A 24,652-nucleotide genomic window follows, 5' to 3' on the forward strand; every position below is an offset into this window, starting at 1 on the left:
TACGTTAAATCCGGCTTGATGTATGTAGGATAGTGATTGATTTCCGAAGTTTCTGTCGCATGCGTTAAGTTTTATTATTTAAGTTATAGCAGTTGTTCACCACGTGACTCGTGATTATTAGGATTATTATTCGATAATGAAACTTCAACATTTTGTGAAAATACTTGTCATTTGAACGAACAACGCACGTTGTATGGAATAATTCGCGTTTCTTTTTTTTTTTTTCTTTTCGTTCTTTATATCTGTTTCTGGTTTTTCTGGTTTCTCTGTTTTCCTCTTCCTTAGTTAGGAAGATACAAACAAACTTGTGAATAAGGTGATTTTTTGAATATAAATATTTAGAGTTATTATGTGAATTATTTTTGCATGTTGAATTATTATTAATTTCTTTTACACAATTTAAAAAAAAATATATCGTGTTATATATATTATATATCATTTCAAATAGTTAATAAATATTGACTATATACTTCAATATATGTATATATTACATGAATAGAAAATACGAAGAGGAAAATAAACAAAATGGTACAAATTACGTTTTAAAACATTAAAAATTAAATATGCAAAAATATTACTACATATAAAATGTAAGATATTATATCTTTTATTACAAATAAAATATATAAAATAGCAAATAACAAAAGAAGACAAGTAGAAGAAGAAAGTAAATAATATCAGTTGTTTGCAAAACAAAAATTCAAGTTTCAGAAATAATATAAATTAAAATTGAGATTTGAATAAATTGCTGTTTATAGCATATTTTATCTTTGAATTATTTAATTTAATAAATAATTATAATAATAATTAAAAAAAAAAAGAAATCGCATTAAAAAGATGTTAAAGACTTAATGAAAAGAAAAGAAATTATTGAAATAAAATCTTCGATAAAAAGTGTGATTATATAAATTATATAAATATAAATATATAAATTATATAAATTGTACACACAATAGCTTAAAAAATGTTTTTTAGAAAAGAATATTAAAAAAGCACAAAAGAAGTACGTATTCTTTATTCTGTAATTATACTTCCATTTTTTCTTCCGTCTGTATTCTTACACATTCGTTCTTTGATGCTTTGTTTCAACAGTTTTATAAAAAAATACAAATCTCAACATACTATATAAAATAACCATAGTTATTGTCAGCAGATCAAACATGATCTATAAGGAAAATGTGCGTGCATTTCAAGAAACTGCTACAATGTCATTTACGACAAAACACCTGTGCTGGTCGTCTATATCATCAAGAAGCCGGAAAATCAGCATTCGTAACTTTGGTTTTACGTAACGTGTCTGCTACGTCTAGATTCAAGGTTATCTTATGGCCCGCAGGAAACGTTATTTCTAATGAGCCCTGGGATTATAGTATAATGATAAAAACCTTGATTAACAGTTGATAGCTTTTATTATGCCAATTACATATTTAAAGAATTAAATCAAAAAAGAACAAATCAAAGAATAAATTAAACATTGTTTAATTAAAACAGAAAATAACTGAATATGAATTTGTGATGTTAAAGGAACATTAAGAAATATGTGATTAAATTTATTTATTCTTATGTCAATTTTGCATAATATTTAACTATATATTATACTTTGATTATAACATGATGTTATCTTGCATCTTGAACAAAAAAGAAAATTTTTATTATTAAATATATATAATAATTTTAAATATTTTAAATCTTGATATATAAAATATTTGAAATAATGAAACAAATTATTCGAAACAACAAAGACGATTTACAGGCTATAGCAATTTGTAATTATATGTGAAGTTAAAAACAAAAAATTATCAAGAATAATCACGTTTGATCATTTTGTAAGTGGAATACATACATGTTTACAATTCAGTGAACATCTAATTGTGTAGCGATGAGTGTGAAAATTGTTGTCAGTGTGACGGAAATTGCAGACATGAGTTCTAAGGATCGTTATGTCATTGAAGGGATAGGTAAGTCTGTATCCAAAACAAAAATTATTACTAGATATTATTAGATATTACTACTAGATATCCAATTGCATTAAAATCTCAAATTTTTCAACTTATCATGCAAGATATATGTATGTCTGATATACATTTATAGGAAATTCAATCTTTACGCACATATGATCCGTCTATGATCACATTTTGATGATAGTTTAATTAGTTTTCAATTATTTAATAAAATTCTCATAATCTGACATCCAATAATCTGATAATACAAATCATAACTATATCTTATAAACATTATTCGCCAATCATCACAACTGTTATTTTATATTACATATTTCTATAATTATATCTAGCAATTTGAATTTCAAAAACTAAAATCTGCAAATTATAAAAGTTTTATTTTACCAAAGTTTATCGAGGATTTCGGGTAAAAAAATTTAATAAATGAAAATTCGATACTTTGTATTTTTTTGTTATTTTTTATTGAAATAATATAATTGTATAATGATTCAAATTTGTAAATGTCATTTTTGAATACAATAATTATAATAATTGAAGGAAAGAAAAGTATCCAATAATCGATTATTGATTTGCAACACATAATTAATTCGAGTTGTAGAACCACTGGTGATAAAAGCTTGATTTATGGAAGTAAACTTTGAATTGCAAAGGTAAAATAACATACATACTTAAATGTATAGCAAATAATTTGAATTAAGTTTATCTTTGTGTATGCATGATTTTATATAGAATGAACAAAATTTTAATCTTAAAAATTTTCGAAAAATTTAACAATATTATATTTATATTCTATATTATAGATTATAGATATATTAAATTATAGAAATTAATTAAAAAATTTTTATTAGGAATATTTATTATATTAATCATATTTATATTTTCTTATTCTTCATATTAAAAATATTATATTAGAATATAAGTTCAATAATTCTGTATTACATTTTTTAGCATCCTTTTTTGTTGCGACTCATAAGGATATTATTGCTACCATTTTTTTACGATTTTTATTATTTATTTATTTTAATAACCTAATTATGTTTACAGAGCTATTAAAATAATTTCCTTAATAATTAATTCAAAAGTATAGTTAATTGTTTCATAGCAATAAAACTGTAATAATTTTTTTAATTTATCTTATAAGAGAGACAGAAGAATTGTATATTATTTAGATATTATAAAAGATGATTTCAAATCATTGTAAACTGATTTCAAACACATTTAATATTCTAAAAGTATTTTCAAACAAAGTTGGAAAATACTGTTCTAGCATGTTAAATTAAATTGGAATTCCACTGTATTAATTTTATTTTGTTTTCTTTGGTAATAAGTTACGTATGCAATCAATATATATTTTTTTAAATCTATTGTATTGTTTTTGTTATTGTATATTTTTAAAATTTATATATTTTTATATATTTTTACATAAAGTTTTATAATATTAATTTACGTGAATGAATTTATTTCTTCATATTTTAATTAGATGAATACGTATTATCATGCATTATAGATATAAATAGTTAAATCTAGATATATTTTTTTCTTATAATTAATAAATATTAATTTTATTATTATTAGTTAAAATTAAAGTCACCTTTTTTTATAAAAATTACTTATTCGATTAGATATTAAAATAGATAATAAAAATTCTCAAAATTTATTTAAAAATATTAATATATAATATTAGAATTAAAATATTAATATATTATATATATCTTATTATGAATATTTTAATACATTATTATAACAATAGTAAAAAATATTGCTTCTTTAAAAAATTAAAAATCTTGTGAATTATAATTTTTTTTTGTTTTTATTTAGAAGAAATGAAAAAAAAATTTATTGAATATCCAAATCTTATAAAAAAATTAATCTTCTACATTATTTTTTAGAATATTTCTTATTTTAAGTTAAAATGTAAGTTAATATAAAATTAATATATTTTTTTTTCTAGAATTTCTAAATTTAGATATTAACATATTAAAATATTTGAAATTTAGGTTTGTTATATACCTTTTATGTAGGCTTCTCATAAAATCGTATAATGAAATTTGGATTATCTAAATTACTATTGATAAAATAGCATATTATTTTTTATGTGTAATAAATTTTTATAGTTGGTAATAACATTTAATATTCAATAGTTAGTAACTTTGTTATCATTTAGAAAATCTGTTTCTTTCAAAAAATTCATTAATATTTATATATGTTATTATAATTATATTTATAGTTAGATTTAGATTAATTCTAAAAAGATAATTGTTTAACTATTATATACATACAAAAAATTTATATATATATATATATATTGCGTTAATAATAGAAGTATAAAAAATTGCGCTTTTGTTATACTAAAAAAATAATAAATTATTTTTAGTTAACTATATTTATATCATGATTTTTTTCTAATCACTAGTAAGTAGAAGTAAAATATGTATTTCAATTGAATATTAAATAAGACAATACAATTAATTAAATATATTAAAAAGTACAATCGATTGTTTTATAACAAAATAGACAGATTAAATCATAAAATAAATTCGAAAAAATCTATGTTATTTTATAATAAAAAAATTTTTTATAATAAAAAAATAATAATAAAATAAAAAAGAATTTTTTGTATATCTTTACAGAAAATAATTTTGTTAAATTAAATTGAATAATAATTGTTTATGATTATAGACAAATTTTCTGGAAATTAAAATACTAAAAATAATTTTTTTATTTCATATTATATGTACTTTCAGTAAATATTCTTCATCTCATATTCAATTCATTATACCCATTTTATCCAATACTCATTATACCTAATTTTAAGTCTTTTAATCAACAAAGTTCTTCTTAAGTATTATAATTTTCTCTTTAATATAACTCTCTAACTACATTGTTCCTTCTCATTGAACTCACTGAATACATAATTATTGAATTGTTTGTATTAATAGATTGAAATAAAATACATTATATAAATTCTAGATTTATGTATTAGTAATTTTTATTTTTAATCGTATCTATTTATATTTTATAAAGTATATTTATAAACTAAAATTTTGAATAAAAGCTAGAATATCGTTAATGAAATGCATTCTAGTTTTTGTAAAAATATTTTATCTCTATAAATTAATAAATTCGTTAATTATTAAAATCGATAAAAAGTAAATAGCATTTTTCAATTATATGAAACAAATGGCGTGTAATATGTGACCGGAACTGGTTTGGCACGAATGGAAACGTTTCAGTACACGCATATATAACATTTGATTCGATAAAAAGAAAAAATAACTTTCGAGGACCTTCGTTCGTAAAAAAATCTTCCGCATGGAAACGCAAGTTACTTATATCTCATCGAAGATCAACACTTATTCAACAAACAATGGATTTGTATGCTTTTATATGTCATACCTATTATTATATATTATAATATATTTTATATTTTATATTATTCATATTACTTTATATGTACAATATAAAATATATTTTATATTTTATATTATCCATATTATTTTATATGTATAATATAATATATATATATATATATATATATATAATATATATTATTAATAATATAGTAATATATATTATTTTACATATTATATTATTAATTTTTATATTATAATATAAAAATCATTAATATTGTAATATTTTAATAATAATTGTAAATATTTAAACAATATTAGTATAATTAGTATAAAAATTTATACTATATTATATGAATTATTTAAAAAATATTTTTTTTGTTACACTTTTATTTTTTTTATCTTATATTTTTTTATCTCATATGCACTATCTTATTTTTTAATTATGTATTTATAAATTTCTTTGTTTTTAATTTATATTACATTATGTTTTTTTTACATTTTTAAATTTTTATGTAATTATATATAATACATGCACAAATTTTTTTGACATTGTAATAATTTTGTTTTTTTTTCATATCGTTTTTATGTTCCTTTGTTTAATAGAAAAAAATTGATCTATTAAATTATCAAAATATAATATAATTTATACAAATGAATAATCTTTACCAATTATATTTCTTTAAATTTCAAAAACATGTTTACATGATCTCTTATTCAGCTTTATATCCTGGAATGATAAATTATTCGCTCTAAATGATTCTCTTTTAGATGATTCACACCTCATTTGTAATTCTAATTTTTGAAATCATTTTTTTCTTATGCAATATTAAGTGAAATGGAACGCAATTTATTTGATATAAAATAAAGAATGAAGTGATTACGAAAAATGATTATTTCTAATAATTATTTATTATTATACCATAATCATGATATTGCAAAAAATAAAATTCAATATGATAAATAATATTTCATGAGTAAGCAGAAATTGATTCTATTACATATAATTTTAATCTTAACACTATATATTGTGATTTGACATGATGAACCATTTGATATATGATAAATTGTAATAGGACTAAAAGTTATAAGAATTGGTTTATTCTTCTTAAACTGTATATTCTTATGTATTTTATGTATACATATATAAGTAAGTAATGTACGTCATCTTATTAGCTAATCACGTGTACCATTCATGCACAATAGTCATGAGCACACTTATGACTGTTGATTTTTCATCTTGCATATTTTTTTCACATGTTCCATGAAATGAATTCATGCCTATGATTGTATAAGATTAATATCAAAAATATCGTATATTTAAAAATGAATTCGTTGAATGAATTTGAATAATTGATTTCCTGAAATTAATAATATTTAATATCAATGATATTTAATATTTCTGTAAATTATGATGTAATAAGATTTTTTTTAATTAGATTTTAAGAAATAAACTAATATATAAAATAATAAAAAATTTTGAAATGAATATATTAATATTTAATATTTTCTACACATAAAATAGTATAAATATATTTAAGAATCTGAGAGTAATAAATTATTCATTTATAAAAATAAAAGCTTTATATTTTTCTTATAATATTTTAATGGCTTTAATGGTTAATATTAAGAATTAGCATTAAGGATTATTGCATTTAGTCTAGCACTCAAATTGAAGATAATTTATGACAGGTAATATCTTTGTATATTTATATTGTCTGTAATTTCTATGTTGTAAAGTTTCTCTGTCAGTGAGAATACAATGAGAATAATGGAAGTGACATAGCTATCGAATAATTATTTAAAATAATTGTTTTCCAAGTTTTTTTTATCCTCTTAGTTTTTTATAAAAATAATTGCATAAAAATATATTTTTAATACAATTAGTAAAATAAGCATGATATAATAATATTTTATTTTTAATAATGAATCATTTTCATTTTCATAAATCATTTAGGATTTAATTCACAGAAAATATTGCCATATGCAATTAATTATATTCTTTAATTATATTCATATATACGAACTTTCATTGAAATCAGAATTTTCGGACTCTTTAAAATAAATTAAAATAATATTCCAATATTTTTCAAATCATAGCAATTTTTCTTCAACTAAACATTTTTTTGAAAACTAATCTATAACTGTAATTTTCTTTCAAAAATTTAGAAAATTCATATTAATTAATTATAAATATTATTTTTCCTTATAATTTCTTCTCTGTAGAAAAGAAAAAGAAAGTAAAAGAAAAAGTTTCTAAAATTACTCTATAAAAGTGCATATATTAAAATGAAGAAATAATAGTAGCAATCTTCAAAAAACTCTTCATGATCTCTTCTTTTAAATTACGACCTCATAAACGCTGTTTTAAAGAATAGGAATATTACTTTTAAAAAAATTGGTCACGAAATGCAAGAATATTTTGAACAAAACATAATAAGTACTTATATAATAAGTAACACGTGATATATAATCTTCTGATGTTATTTTTCCCATATTTCGTTACTTACCTCTTGATTATAGTACTGTAAATTTAGAATATAATATATATGAAATGTCAACTATGAAAGTCAGATGATATTATATTCCCGAATTAATAAGATAAGAGATGCAAATATTTTGTGCATGCATATGATAGACGAAGATTTTAATTCAGGACAAATTGAAATTGAAAAAAATAATCTCTTTCGAAATACAATTTAAATTTTAAAAACATTTATTTATCGAATTTAATGTTGTTTATTCAGAAATATATCTGTTTACAAATACTAATATTAATGATATGATAAAGATATTTTTACATGTTATAAACAATTTTATTGGAAAATATTTAGAAATTATTTATTGAAAAGTATTTATATTATTATAATATATATTCTAAAAAAGGTTTAATAAAGGAAATATATTGAAAGTTTATATTCTTCTTTTTTATGCTTATATTTATATGTTTTATAAATATGTTTTATAATTTATACTTATAATTTCAGAAACAAAAAAAAAGATTTTTTAAAATAATTATTATAACAACAATGTCAATTTAAATTTTTTTTTTACACAATTTTCGATTTTTTTTTTTTATATGCATCTTATATCGAAATCTCATTTCTATTCTCATATTAAAATAATATCACTACTATTATAATATCATTATTATTATAATAATTTCATTTATTGTTAAATTTATAGCAATTGATAATTTTTGTAACAATAATATTTTCATATTTAATGTATTATTTCTTGACAATATTTCTCGATTTCATTTATATTTGTTTTAAAAATCTTGACATTATTTTTCAAGAGTTTGCATTTCTTTTGCCGAATGACATTGAAAGATTTTTTTACAGAGCAATTTACATATTAATGCTGTTCTATACCAGGCAATATAAGTTGAGCAATACGAATAACGATAATCTGACAGCTTTAGATACATATTGGATGTTCATAATCTGTCGAGGATTTTGGTATAAGATAAGATAACCGAGTAAAATAATTAGGTTTCATGAATTTATATTTGATTTAAGAATAATTTGATTTGATTAAAGAATGAACGTTTCATTTTTTTTCTCTTTGTAAAATAGAAATTGTTTCATATTTATTGATAATATTAAGATAAATAAAATATTATGAAATAATATACATGTAAAAAGATATGCAAGTATAAAATATAAAATGTATAAAATTGAAAATGCTTAAATAGAAATCATGTCTATTTCTCAACACGATATGTACAAACATAGATATAGATAATTTAAATTGAAGATATTTACAAATTAAAATTATGTGATTAAGTAGAAATTTCGAAACTTTTTTACTTTTATGTATCTTTTGATAAATTTTGAAGAATAGAATTTTGATTTTAATTATCGAAATTCAGTTTAAAGATCATATATAAAATGCAGTTTTCAATAACTGAATTACAATCTAGAAATAATTTAGATTAAATTCAAATTAAATCATAATTTTGGTCAATTTTTATTGTATTTTATACAACAAATTGTCAGAACATAAAACATGTGCTATACATCTGTATGTACAGCTGAATTTAAATCGCTCCGTTTAAATAATCATCATCTATATGCATTTGATAATTTGATCCATTCGGACTATGAATGACGCACAATATGGCGTTAAAGTATAACATGAACATTAAATTTTACATATATAGAATCATGGATTTTGATGATTAAAATTTATATTATTAAATCTATTTCAATTGTATACATCAAAATTAATCAGGAAAAAAAGTCTTAGCATTCCAAAATAAAATTTAACTTATTTAAATTAATATTCTCATAAAGGATTATAAAAATTTTAAGATAAAAACATGGAAGAAAAATATATCTATATAAAAATTAAAAATAAATAATTTCTAATAAATAATAACAAATAAATTTTTTTATTATAATTTTTAAAATTTAAGAATAAAAATCAATCATTTATTATAGATAGTTATATTATATAGTATAATAGATGTATAATTTTAAAATAGATTTAAAAGATTTTATTTTTAAAAATAACAACATTACTATTATATTAAAACCAAGTAATTTTGAAACATTTTCAAAAGAGAAACCAATTAATATTTAAATCATTTTAATTTAAAATTTTAATTTAAAATTTTTTACACAAATATTATTCTCATTTTCATAAATTATTATGAATAAAAATTGATTTCATTGCATCTTATGTTTAATATATTTAATTTTAAACAAAACTGAAATAAAAATATATTTTAAATTGATTCTTTTCAAAATATAAATATTTTAATATTATTTTTTATTATTAAGTTAAATGTGTCTGTAAAAAAGATGACATTTGATTTTCCAGGAGTATCGAAAAAATTCATACATTACATAATAAATAATATACAATAACATTAATATATACATGAAAATTTCACCTTACAACATTCCATATTTTCAATCATTTCAAAAATATAGCCTTATCCAGCTAATAGAATACAATGAATATTTATAACATATGTTTGATATATCTTATTATCGTTTAGCTATTTATTTCATACATAATTAATACATATTATTTTAATAGATTATTATATGTGTCATGTATTTAGTATCTACTGTTTGATGGAAAGATCTATCATTAAAATCGATATCTGTTTAATCTTTCGTCTAACTTAATATACGATAACTTATCTTAGCTATTCTATTGGTCTTTTGTTATCAGCCACAAACTATTCGCTTGGTCGCCACACTGCCATTAACATTACGTCGGCGAAGAATTATTTTGAAACATTAGTTTCGACAAAAGAATGTAGCAGAATAAATAATAGAAAATGAAGAAAGTATATAATTGGAAAAGAAAGAAGTTAGTTTATTTTCTATTCTTTTGTTATTTATATTATTTATTTTCTCTTTTATTATAAAGATATGAACAATATGATTTACGGTAAAACCAAAAAAAACTATAGTAAGTAAAGTTTATCCGCATTAATTATTTCATTTTTACAAAACTAACTTAGAATTCCAAGTTTTAGAAATTTATGTAAAGAATCAAATTGGATCAGTATTTTTTATATTGATAATTCTCAATAATTCAGATTTTTAAAATTTATTATTTTAGGTGTTAATTTATTAATTTATTATTAGATGAGATTGTAGCATTCTAAGTTAGATTATCCAATTACGCTAAAAATATTTTATTAAAAAATAAAAACAATTTTATTAAAAAATAGTTTGAAATAATTGAAACAATATTTAAACAATTCAAAACAAAAAAGAAATTTCTCAAAAAAAGAAAATTTGAAAATAATTAATTATACAGAACTTAACTTAATTTAAAAATTAAAAATTAATCAGTTTTCGCGCGAAAATAAAAAATTTTTCAAAAAATAAATTAGATTAGCTTTCAAATAACACTTATAATATTCTTTCGTTTTTGCACTCAACATTTTTTACATAAAATTTTATTTATTTTTACGTATTATAACAGATAAATGCGTATATTTCAATAAATATATAATCTACATATAATTTATATTGAATTATATAATTATATATTATATAATATGCATGATACAGCAAAATATTTATTAATATATATAATAAAAAAATATTAGAAAAAACATAAAAAGAATACAAAAAAAATAAAAAAAGATTTTTATTATAAATCAATTACTCAAATATTTTTATAAATATTTGATAAATGATTTATTTGGAATGTCTGTATTCTATGATAAGATTAATTATTGACTTTAGATCAGCTTGACTTTAGATAAACTAGATAATGTACAATAAATAAATGAGAAAGTGATATTGGTCGATTTTTGGATAATGTTCTTATATAAAACAAAATATCTGTTAACATATAAAAGAAAAATTAGGAAGTTATGTAATACATTCTTATATATATTCATATATAATATATAAATATATATATAATAAAATTCATTTAATATTATTTATTACAATGGAATTTAATTATAATACCTAATTAATCTTTTCAAATCTGATAAGATAATACTAAATTTATTAAATTACGCAGATTTTTGACAATATTTTATTTCGTTAAAATGTAATATCATTACAATTTTTTCTTTTAATTGAAATGCTGTCTTGAATGATTCATTCCCATTATTATTTGAGAGAGAGTTAGATTCCATTTTGTGGTAAAGTATTACAAGAGAAAACAGTTTCATGAAAATAATAATATAATATTATAATAGATAAATTTTCATAATTAAGATATCAACTTGTTCACTAGGCTGTATTTTTCAGATTCTTTGTCTTACAATACAGTAGAATGTCGATTATCCGTACCTCAGTTATTCGAATTTCGATTGTTCAATGATCAATTATCCAGAGTCGATGAATATTTATATCTATTTAAATTAGCATATTTAAAAATATTTTAACCAATTATTTGAAAAACCAAAGGAATTTGTTTTTTAATTAATTAGGATAATCGATATTTCAGTATATTTATTAAAATAATTTCATTCTAATTTTTTCTTTACTTTAAGTAATTTAATTGAATTATTTTAGCAAGAAATTAAATTCCAATTAGAAACTAAATAATTGTCAATCCGATTTCTTGTTTCATTGTGATTTTTCATAATATATTCATAATATAATATATATTTATATAATATTATATATATATATTTTCACATTATATTGCATTTGACGAAATAATAAATAATATTTGAAGTAATGTTGGAAGAGTAGATAGATTAAAAATGAACTTCCTATTTCGTTTTATTTCGTTTTGATAGTAGTTTTAGCCACATATACGAAACAATCATTTCGACCATCTTGGCGTTACAACATCTTTCTTTTAATTGTTTACCGACGTATTTCATGCCGATAAATTTATCGATTCATTTTCTTATAGCTTAATAACTCTTGAGGAACAAAAGAAAATTGGCGTGAAATATAAATTGAAAGTAGTTCGTCATTTACAACGATAAACTTAGCGAATAGCCTAATATATGCCACAGTAATTTTTACAAAGACTATACAGCTATTACAATTGTTCTAATATTACTAGACAAAAAACCTATTGAGGCATAGAATCTCATTAGAAATGAGATTACATATCTCATTTTGCGAATTATTATTTAGCTTACATTTTCTTTTATTTATTATAATCATTAATATTAATTTATATTAATAATATTATAATAATATTAGTTTATATTAATATTAATAATATATTTATATCATTATAATATTAATAATGTTATAATATTGTAATATTACTCAAAAAAAAATTAAAAAAAAAATTTATCGTTGAAAGAGTTAATTGAATACTTGTTGATTGAATTTATTTATTTGAATGTATACTTTCTCTTATTATTTGAACAAAAATTTATGAATAACGAAGATTCCCTTATTAGAACTTCATTTACACAAATTATTTGTTTCCCAAAAGATTTAGTTAAATAGAGTTTCACTGCAAAAGATATGTATACATATATTGAGTACGAGTTAATTATTATCATAATAATTTATTAAAAGTTTAAGTTAAAATTGAACAGTATTAACATTATGATCTTAAATAAGAACAGAAAAAATTGTTATTTAATTATATTATTATTTTATTACATATTCATTTTTATCACGTTTACACTTTTATGTCATTTTGTAAAAAGTGCTTTTATTAAAATTAAAAAATTTTAATTACATACAATTTAATTAATACAATAATTCAAACAAATCTAATCTTAGAATTATTTTCTTGCAAAAATTTTAAGTTTTTATATATAATGTAGTATAGCAGGAAGATAAAGCAATTGATTTATATTGATTTAAAACAATTTTTTTTAATTAAAATAATATATAATATCATCTTAATTTAAATTGGTTATGTACATATTTTGTACTGCATCTTTTCTTTTTTAGATACAAAGTTTAGATTTTAAAATTAAAATAATTTGATAAATATTCTATATTTTCGCAATATGTTTCATTCCGATATGATATCATATATCATATCTGATAATAATATGGAAAAGTATAATTAATGTAGTTATGAAAAACTTATTTTTTAATAAAACAACAGTTTAAGTTATAAAATTTAAATAAATAATTAATTAAATGAAATGAGTTAATAATTAAACAAATTAAAATTTACTAAAAATTATTAATTATAATATCAAAATCTAATAACGTGCAACTAGTTATATTTAAAAATTATATTTTTGTGAAGCTTTTTTTGTTAAACAAAAATATATGAATAAAATATATGAAAAATATAAATAAATAAGATGTAACAAAAAATTAATTTGAATTATGACTTTCAACATTTTATTTTTCAACATTTTATTTTCAACATATATTTTTCTTGTTAAGTTAACAACAGTTATTTTCCTTCTGTTAGTAGCAACTGTCTTTATTACTTACAATTACATCAATTTATTAAGTGTTTGATGTGATATAATCATAAGAAATGGTTGCAACCAAGATGAACGCTCTTTTGATAGAGTTGAGAATGCCGTATAATATGGGTTAAGATTGCTCAAATTTTAATCTAATTTTAAAGTTTTATTCTATTTTGCAATTTATTTAGTGATAAGTTTTCAAAATTTGAATCGATTTCAATTATTCTATAATCAGTCATTTCATAATTCTCAAATTAATTTTGCAAAAGCATATCGAAGTTATTATTTTAACACGATATTATATTTTTTTTAAATATTATAATTTTAATATGTAATTTTATCTTTATTATAAATATTATATAACATAATCTTTATTATATTATATTATATATATTATTATATTTTTTTAAAAATTGTTTCACAATTTAAGTATGTAAAAACATCAAACTTGAAAGATTCAAAAATACTATGGATGATTACTATGAAAAGTAAATAAAAATATTCTTAACAAAAATTTAACAAAACTTAATTAAAATTTTTTATTTTATTCGTACTTATTATTTATTATATATATTAGAACTCTCCCTCCCCTCTTCCTCCCCTTCCCCCTCTCCCTCCATCTCTTTCTCTCTCTTTCTTTTATTATCAAAGAATATCATTTATAATAAAGTAAATTCAAATTATTAACCATATTAACCGATAAATTTTTCTATTAGAATTTGTTAAGATGTATAATATTATTTAATAAATAACTTTATTAAAGTATTATTATAGCAATAATTTTATTAATTTTATTTAATTGTAGTAATTTTATTTAAAAAAATGAAAAATTTCAAACATTGATCAAGCTTTATAAATACTAAGATTATACCAAATTAATTATGTCGAAGTTAATAGCTTAATCATACATTGTTATATGCTGATTTATGTGCACAAACAAAATTTAACATTTCAATTGTCACGTTTACATCACGTTTCTGTTTTTAAATGCTACTTTAGAAAGAAAGATGTAGCATAAGAAAGCACTAAGAAAGAAGATCAAGTTAAATGTTAAGTAGCGAGCAATTTTAGTCCGAGAAAAAAATTTTAATATATAATGTTTGTTTTAAAAATAAATATTAATTAAAAATATTTATATATAAAAAATTGAGAAATTTATAACAAAAAACATATTTAATGTTAATTATAAAATCTATATAAAATTTAATAATTTGAATAGATATTCTTTTTGAATATAAAATTTCACATAACATAACAATTATAAATATATAACAATCTAACTATATATAATAAATACTTTATTTAAAAAATTTTAATTTGATAAGAAAATGTTAAAATATTTTCCTAAGAAAAATATATAAAAATATTTTTATATACGATATATATATTTTTATATATGATTATATTCTGCTAGAAACATAATAATTGAAAAAAATTTATTTAATTTTGTTATTAACTTCTCAATAAATACAAAATAATAAATTTAATTAATATATATCCTTATATTTATTATATTCGATTGTCTTTCATTATCAATTTTTCTAAAAATATAATTTAAAATATTATTACTGTATCTTATTTTACATTAAATTTCATAAATAATACGAACGAAAAGCGCATTTGTACTAATAATAAAATAACGAATAGTATTCTGAAAATGATTGTATAAAAGTTAACAAGAGAATATTTATACAAAATATTTAAACAAACATAAAATAATTAAACAATTATTTTAACTTATTTGTTACTTTTTAACAAATATATCATAATATTTCACAATCACATATAATGCTTTAAAATCTTTCAAGATATTTCGAAATATTGAAATAGTAAAAATTAAAAAATGTAAAAAAGACGACAAGTTAAAAATAAAATAAAAATTTAAACAATTCATAACCTTCACATAATTATATTTCTTGTGTGCTGATTGTTTTCGTTTTTATCTTATCTGAAATTCTTTGTCATTTATGAACAATACAGTATAATTGGAAAATATTAACTCAATTTTTATTGATTTTTGTCTGTATTTTATATTGAATGAATTATAATTCCGAAAAGAAATATAATTATAAAAATATGATTAAATAAAGAATGTAAAAATTATTTATGTAATATACATATATCATATAGATATTTATATATCAAAAATTTTTTTCGTATTTTTAATCTTGATATTATTGAAATTTCTATTCTAGATCTGTTTTTATATAATTGTAATGTTAAGTTAGATTAAATGTGTTTATTTTAAAAATATATTAATATATGTACAAAAATTGTACATATGTACATTGTTTAAATGATAACATATATATATAATCAGCAGCAGCGATTATCAATGCGTAAGACTTTCGTGGGTGGTAAAACGTCAATATTTCTAAAGAAGACACAACAATTTATTTAATCTTTGTGAGAGATAGAAATTATCTAAACGATATATAATTTCCTTCCAATATTGTTTTCTTCCACATTTATTTTTTTTTCTTTCATATTTACTTTAGTATTTTTTTTTATCTAATAGATTATTCTATTGATTAAAATTCATATTGCAGAAATAATAGGAGAATTATCGATAGCTATTTGAACAAATACTTGAAATAATTGCACGTTGAAATTAACGTCAGAACGATGAGAAAACTATTTTAGCTTGCGATTATAATGGAATTTTTTACAAGAAATAATTATGCACAATTGTTATCGCCACATTAAAACATTTCAAAGTTTATTGATTACTTAAGACTAATAGATAAAACCATGATAAAACTTTTTTATATACTTTAAATTAATTTTTCTTATATCAATAATTATCAAAATTGATTGGATAAAATACAAAAAAAATTGAAAATGTTCTATATTTTTGTATTTCTTTGCATTTATATTTCCTCATATTTCTTTTCTTGAATCTGTTTTTTCTTTCATCAAAATTCTTAAAATTTCTGTTTTTATCTTTAATATCTTTCAAAATTAAACATATATAAAAATATCTATAATTTCAAAGTAAGGTCAAGTTGGACAAATATGTTTTTTACGTATTATCTTGTTATAAAAAGTATTTTGCACTTTATATTGGGAATATGTACTAATCATATTAATATATTCTTTAAATGTTTCGATGACTGATTCTTGAACATTAATTATGAGATAATATTTCTGAAAAATATTTTTGATCAACATTTTCTATTATATTAATAAAAATAATTTACAAACAAAAGATAAAGAAAAATAACATTCTTTGCAATAATAATTATGAGTTTATATTAATACAAAATATATTTTTAACAATCATTTTTACATGAAATAAAATTTTTCTTTTTGTTTATAATAAAAATATTATTAAAAAATTTAAGAAATAATTTATTATTAATTAATAATTCTCTTTTTTTATTTCTTTTTTATTTCTTCATTAAATATGTATTTTTTTTTTAAATTTTTTATTTTGTTTTCTTTATTCTAAATAAAATTATATAAACTGTATTATTTCTAAATTCAATATAATATTTTCAATACTCTTTATTTTGAAATATACTTATTAAAATATTATAATTTGTATAATTTATTCGATATATTAGGAAAATTTATAATGTATGGAAAAAAAATATTTTTATATATTTATCAATTATTATATATGTTATTAATAACATATATAATTTTTTATTTGTGATAAATTCTTATTTAATACACACAATATGTATACGTTTGAAACAAATATATTTGGTTTTATTTTTTTATCAAATAAATATTGTCCAAATAAATTCTATTGTATAATTCTAATGATTATGCATATTTTGCAGTCACGATATGTATGGAAAATAGTATAAAATATGAAGTATACAACATGACACAATTTGTATAGTATTGACTTGAATTGCTCTTGGTATGTAACTCGCCTACGTTGATTTAAAGCTTTAGACGAGAAAAAGAGGATTGATTGACCATACTGACCTTGGACGTGTTGGCAGTTAACGCTAATTTGTTCTAATAGATTAAGCAAATTTAGCGAGTAATAAAACTTGTCAAGTAATTTTGTAAAATTTGCATTGTAGAATTCGATTTTAAACAATTTTTATATTTTATTCATAGCTTAAGCTAAGAAAATATTAACCGAATTGGATGCATATATTGTAATTTTTTATCATCTTTAAATATGTACTCAAATATAGCAATATATTTAAATTGTTGCATAGAGACAATATAATTTTATAGATGTGTAATAATAATAGATAAATATTTATTTCCATTAGAATGTAAAAATGGTTTTAAAAACAAAATAATCTATCAAATTTATTGACTTTTTAGCATGAAACAAAATCATTAAACAATTCTATTTTTAATTTTACATAATTATTATTTGATTAAAGATTCTCAAAATAAACAAGTTATCTAAATTTTTATCAATGTTTATATAATTTAATTATAATTTATATAATTCTGAAAGAAAGGAATACATCACTAATTAAATATTTTATTATTTGTTACATATATTTTTATTTATAGAAAAATTATTTATAAAAAATTTATTTATAGAAAATTTTTATTTTATATTTATTTAAAATATATCATCATTTATATTATTGATTCATAATGATAATCTGTATGATAAAAATAATTTCATTTGCAGTCTATTTAAATCTATTTTTCTAAACTTTTTTTTATTTTTTATTATATTTTATTATATTTTTTATTATATTTATAAGTTAAACATAATTATAAGTTAAATATTTTATTAGTTTCTATTATCACGATATTTTGAAGATTATTTATTTTTTTATTTTTTACTTATTTTTTTTCATTTAAGCATTAATTTATAAAAAACATAGAAAAATTATAATTTTTTAAAAATAATTAATTAATAGAATTTAAAATAAAATTTAATCTAACAAAATAATTAAATAAAACAGTTTTCAAATGAAATATTTGACTAAGTCAAATAATAATATTAAATTCAAATTATAAAAATTTCTGTAATTTTTAAATGAAATTTTTCAAAATTAAGAAATTAATTATGTATGAACAAATATTATTTGTATAAAAATATAACTTATTTATCTTGTATAAGAATTATCTTTATCTTTTGGTAGTTAGACACATGGTCATGACGTTTGAGTGTTGTCAGTATAGTCCGGAAACTATCGAGGTTAACGGTCATCGGTAAATTCTTTCGAGCACAAACAGCGAAACGTTCCGTGTTTTGCAATCACTTTAATCTGTATCACACTTAATTCTAATTCTTCAAATACTGAAATAGAGTATTTGCATACTGATATTTCTATTTGCAAATACATTAAATTTTTAGCTGAAATATATTGAATATATTTTATCATTCAGTTCAAATTCATACATTATAATTAAATTTTTTAATTAAATAATATTCTTTTAAAAATATTTATATAGAATCGTATAATAATCGTGTTATTTAATTAAAACTTGAAGATATGTATAGAGTAAATTCATTACAAAAAATATTTTTTCTTGTTGTTCTTTAATTCAATGTCAAATTCCGGCCAATTTATTGAATTTTAAAGAACAATTTATGATTATCAGCTTAAATAAAACAAAAAACAGTAAAAAGAAAACATTATTTACAAAAGCAAAGAATTTACATCGTTTATTTTAATTGAGAATTCAACATCCTCTTTGGCGAGATCTACCGATAAATAAGTTTTGAATATACAAATATGTATATACACATTTATTGGCGAGAATATGCGAACATATATGTATATACTTTCTAGTAAAGCTTGGTCTGCTTTCTAAAATTTTGAATTAAAAAAATGAAAAAGAAAAAAAGATAAGATCAAAGAAATGTAATATATACATATACATATACATATATATATATTTATTTATTTATTTATATATTTATATATTTATATATGAAAAAAGAAATTAACAAATGAATAAACGAAGATATAATTTGCGCTTTGTTCAATTCCCCTCATAGTGATGAAACGAACGTATCATCTTATTGTGCTACTACATTTTGTCCGATAAGAATCTAATGGAAAACAGTGCTCGTCTTGACGTATGACACATTCTACACGCGTATAAGGCTAAGTGAGAGGCTGGCGTATACATATACACACAACCTTCTTGCTGCGGTATCATTCAGTATGGTTCGACAGCCGTGGTTCAATCGAACGGCAGCAACAGGTGCGTTGATCGTTGGTCGTTCCCTCGGGAATGGAAAACACGCGTTCGGTGTAAATGAGAGAAGAGAAAAGGGAAGGAGAAGAAACGGGGTGGGGTTGTTCGGGAGTAAAGGAGAAGGAGGGGAAAATCAGTGGCGAGGGAACGGGAACAGGAACGGGAGCGTTCCTTGGTTCAGTCAGTTCAGCGAAGTCCGTCGAAGGTGAAAAGTCTCTCCTTCTTCTTTACTCTCGGTGTTGTCACAAGAGAGACTCTCCACGATCACCTTGCCCGTTACTTTTTAACTTTAAACGCGTAAATATGTGCGTGGTCGCGTGCTAGTGCAGATATATTACACATACCAACTCAACAAGTGTGTGCACGTGTGCGTTAATGCGTGTCCGTGACTTTTCTATCGTCCTCGAGAGATATTGGTGTCGATGCTGTATCAAATTCGAAGCTAACCGAGAAATCGCGGGAATTGGTCGTATTGATGAAAACATTTCGACTGTTAAGTATGTTTCAGGATCTAACGCTTGATTAGCTGTCGCCATCTTCTTCCTACAGTTGACAGCTTGAGTGCATTTGAAAGTACACACACATTACATTGTTCTTAGCAGATATACATATATACGCGTCTCACGTTCCAACACACGTATACACATTGAGATATATATATATATATACAATATATATATATATATATATATATATATACATATCTATACGTATGTAGTTGTTGATTTGGTGCATCTATGTGTCCTTGCCGTGCGATCGTATCCTCCCTTTACGTCGACATACGATAGCCAGGTCGATTCCGCCGATTTCAACCTACTATGTTGGAATTCTCCGTACAACATGCCGAAGTCGGTACGTACACGAACATTTGATGTCCAGCATGTTGCACGATGTACGTGGATCGCATGTGGGAAAGAAAGTGCTTTCTCGTTTGCCCATCTTTTGTATAACTCGTGACCTTTGAGAAGCATAAACAAACTCTGTAGTAAAATCAGACGTCCGTTTTTCCTTCTGCTTTAAACTACACTATTATTTTTTCTTTCTATATTATCTACAACATTTTCAACGCTTTTCCTATTCAAAGAACGTACATACATACATACATATATATTCAATTAATCACACGAGCATGTTTCCGCATTTGAATATGTAGATTTCGAATAACATATCAGTCCAGTTCATCCATGGACGACAATAAAACCTACATTTTTCTTTTTTGTCAATAGTACATTTAATTAGATCAAACTAATTTCTTTTTTTTCTTTTTGATGTTCATTACGAGTTAAATATAATCGTTAATATTACTTAGCCGACATAATAGACAAATGAATTGGTAAAATATAAGTCCGACATAAGAATTTATATTAAACGGTGTAATAAAGTCAATAATACATGTAATGACGTATCATCGCGATTATTCAATTGAAAACTGTTCGAGATTCGAGAATAAGCGAGAACAGAAACATTTTCTACAAGAATTTATCTGAAAGCACGTTCATTTTTCACAGTCACACTGTTTCTTTTATAGATATGTATATATTTTTAATTTTAAGATGTTCGATGAATGCTTTTCAATGAAACGCATACCATCGTAATTAGTAAGAATGAGATAAGAAAATATTCTTATGCTTTTACGGTTATATTATCAATATTTTCTCGTCGATATTTGTTCTCTCCTTTCACATGACAAGTGAAGTTGCATGCCTGCTTGAAAAATTTATTACGGAAAGTGATAAAATGATCTTACAATACCGATGTGCTTCGTGTACTTCATATTTGACGTTTCATTATTTCTTAATCTTGGATGTGAATAATACAAATAAATCTATTACGTTTTTAGATAATTACACTTTTTTTGTCTTGTCAAAAGACACAGATAGCTTATAAATTCGCTTGAAAATACATATTTCAGGAGCGTACAGATAATACTTACCAATCTTTCATTGAGATTGTATGACGTAAAATTGATGATGCGTTAATTCATTTTTATGCGTAGTTAATGTTCACAAATGTATTATGATTGTTTTCTGAGATCTTGTGATAAATTAAAATATTATATAACTAATATAGTACATGCATAATAATAAATTTTTTAATGATTTTTTAAAAATTTTAATTCAAAATTCAATTTTTATTTATACTTATTATTAGATGCAATTATTAATAACATAAAATAAAAAAAATAAAATAAAATATGAGCAAACATTTATTATAATAAATATATAATTAAATATGAAGAGATGATTTAAGAATTTTATTCATAATTGAGAATTTAACAGTGAAATGTTTTTCATAGTTTTCAAGTTATTATATATTATTATATTTAAAAAAAGGATTCTATATTATATGGCATGAATTAAGTGCTCAATAAAAAATAAATAATTTATTATAGATTTAAAATTTTTTCACAATAAAGATAATTATTCTTCTATGTAATAAAAATCTGCTTCTCTCTTATAAATAATAGATTTTAATAATAAATCAATAATTTTTCAATTTTTTTGTTAGAATTTTATTTAATAAAGTATTTTTATTACATAAATATAGAAATAATTATTCTGTTTTTTATAATATTAATTTATACATATACTAATTAAGATAATTTTTTGAATTTTGCAAATTTTACTATAGCAAATGCTATATTGAATAGATAAATTGTATATTACAAAGATATATGCTGAAAAAAAATACTATGTTTTTTCAATAGGAAAAATATTTGAATCAATTAAATTTTAGTTATTATATGTATTATTTATCAAATATTTCTAATAGATACATTCACAGAATTTTTAGATTTGTTTTTTCCGAATATATATATAAAATTTTCGTGATTCAATGAATTTTTATATTTAGTAAAATTCGTTAAAATACTTCTTTTTTGTTAATTGTTGATCATATAACATTGCAATTACAATATCTTCTCAGATATACTTAACTAATTTAATACAAAAGTAATAAATTTTAACGCTTATTTCATATAATATTACATCATAACTATTAGAAATATATCATGAAATATTCTATTTTTTATTTAATACTTTTTTTAATGTTAAGTCAGAACAATAATTTTATAAATAATTTTTAATTTCTTTAAAATTATTATATATGAACTCTAGCTGCATGATCCTTTTTCATGAATTTTATGAAAATTTGTGTAAATTATAATAAACAAAAAAATATTATGAAACTTCTGAAAAATTTATTGAAAAATTTAATAATCATCTTGAGTAGCGATAATGTTATTAATATATGTTGTTTGATACATTATTTGATGTTTTTTTATGTTTTTTTTATTATATAACTTCTAAGAAATTTTTCTTATAAAATTCATTATAAAATTGTATTTAGTTATTGAAAAGAAAAAATTTAAAATAAATATTTCATAAATTATCAACAATTAAAATTAAACAATTTGATTTTTAGATTATATTTTATTTATGAATATTTTTTATTATACATTTACATTTTTTTTCTATATGATTTATATATGATTATATGATTTTCTATATGATTATAATGAAGAAAATTTGAAAATTGTTCGTAGATATTATATTTTAAATATTTATAATATAAATTTATTTATAAATTCGATATAGTATTTTTATTTGATTTTTATGTAATTAATATCAATAATCAGCAGCACAACATGATTTTTATTATTAACTATATATATTAACTATATAGTATTAACTATCTCAATTAGCATTTATAATCTATTATGATAAAAATTTACAATCATAATAGCGATAATTTCAACCTAACATAACGGAAATTGTTATTTAATGGTAATGTATAAAAATATAGGAATTGACGTCATTACGAAAGATACTTTATGGGAACAAAATATTTTCAATGAACACATCAAGATACACATAATATAAAATTTAAAAAAGAATCAATCAAAGATGTAATAGTGCTTATGCGCTAGACACAAACGTGAAGTTATACGTATAATCATTGCAACGTAACCCTACAATTACTATTGTCCTTGAATACATGAGTAATAATTTATAAATCCCAGTTAAAGTTCGAGGTTTTTTAGTCATATTTATGTTCTATGATTCTAAAATGCAGATTAAAGTTAATAATAAATTTATAAAACAAATATACATATTTTATTTATTTAAATTTAATATGGATATTTAAATTATATTTATATTTATATTATAAATAACATTTGGATTGTTTGATATTTCAATCGTTGAAATATTTCAAGTTTTTTTATTTTAATATAAAATCTATTTTATGATATTTATTATGGAATATAATATCGTTCAAACAATCTTATCTTTTTAACGAGTGCGATTTTATCTGACATCCAATATATTCTCGTATAATAATCTATTTCATTAATAATA

General features: G+C 20.2%; 1 protein-coding gene across 10 annotated transcripts in view; it reads left to right on the top strand.

The window, feature by feature from the left end:
- LOC100868429 (uncharacterized) overlaps positions 1-24,652 on the top strand; it is a 76,814-nt gene continuing 52,162 nt past the window's right edge. The window contains exons 1-2 of one of the 10 annotated variants that reach the window (XM_086914883.1): positions 1-316; positions 1,093-1,958. In XM_086914883.1, coding sequence (XP_086771009.1) covers positions 1,880-1,958 — 79 coding nt within the window. In that variant the 5' untranslated portion in view covers positions 1-316; positions 1,093-1,879. Of the gene's footprint in view, positions 317-654; positions 1,004-1,045; positions 1,959-19,985; positions 20,868-21,012; positions 21,147-24,652 lie in introns of those variants that run through there. The other 9 variants (XM_086914882.1, XM_086914885.1, XM_086914886.1 and 6 more) reach the window with 9 other exon arrangements.

This window comes from Apis florea, unplaced genomic scaffold (assembly GCF_048593485.1).
Source record: "Apis florea isolate Af1SG1 unplaced genomic scaffold, ASM4859348v1 contig_3756_pilon, whole genome shotgun sequence".
NCBI classification, from domain to species: Eukaryota; Metazoa; Arthropoda; class Insecta; order Hymenoptera; family Apidae; genus Apis; species Apis florea.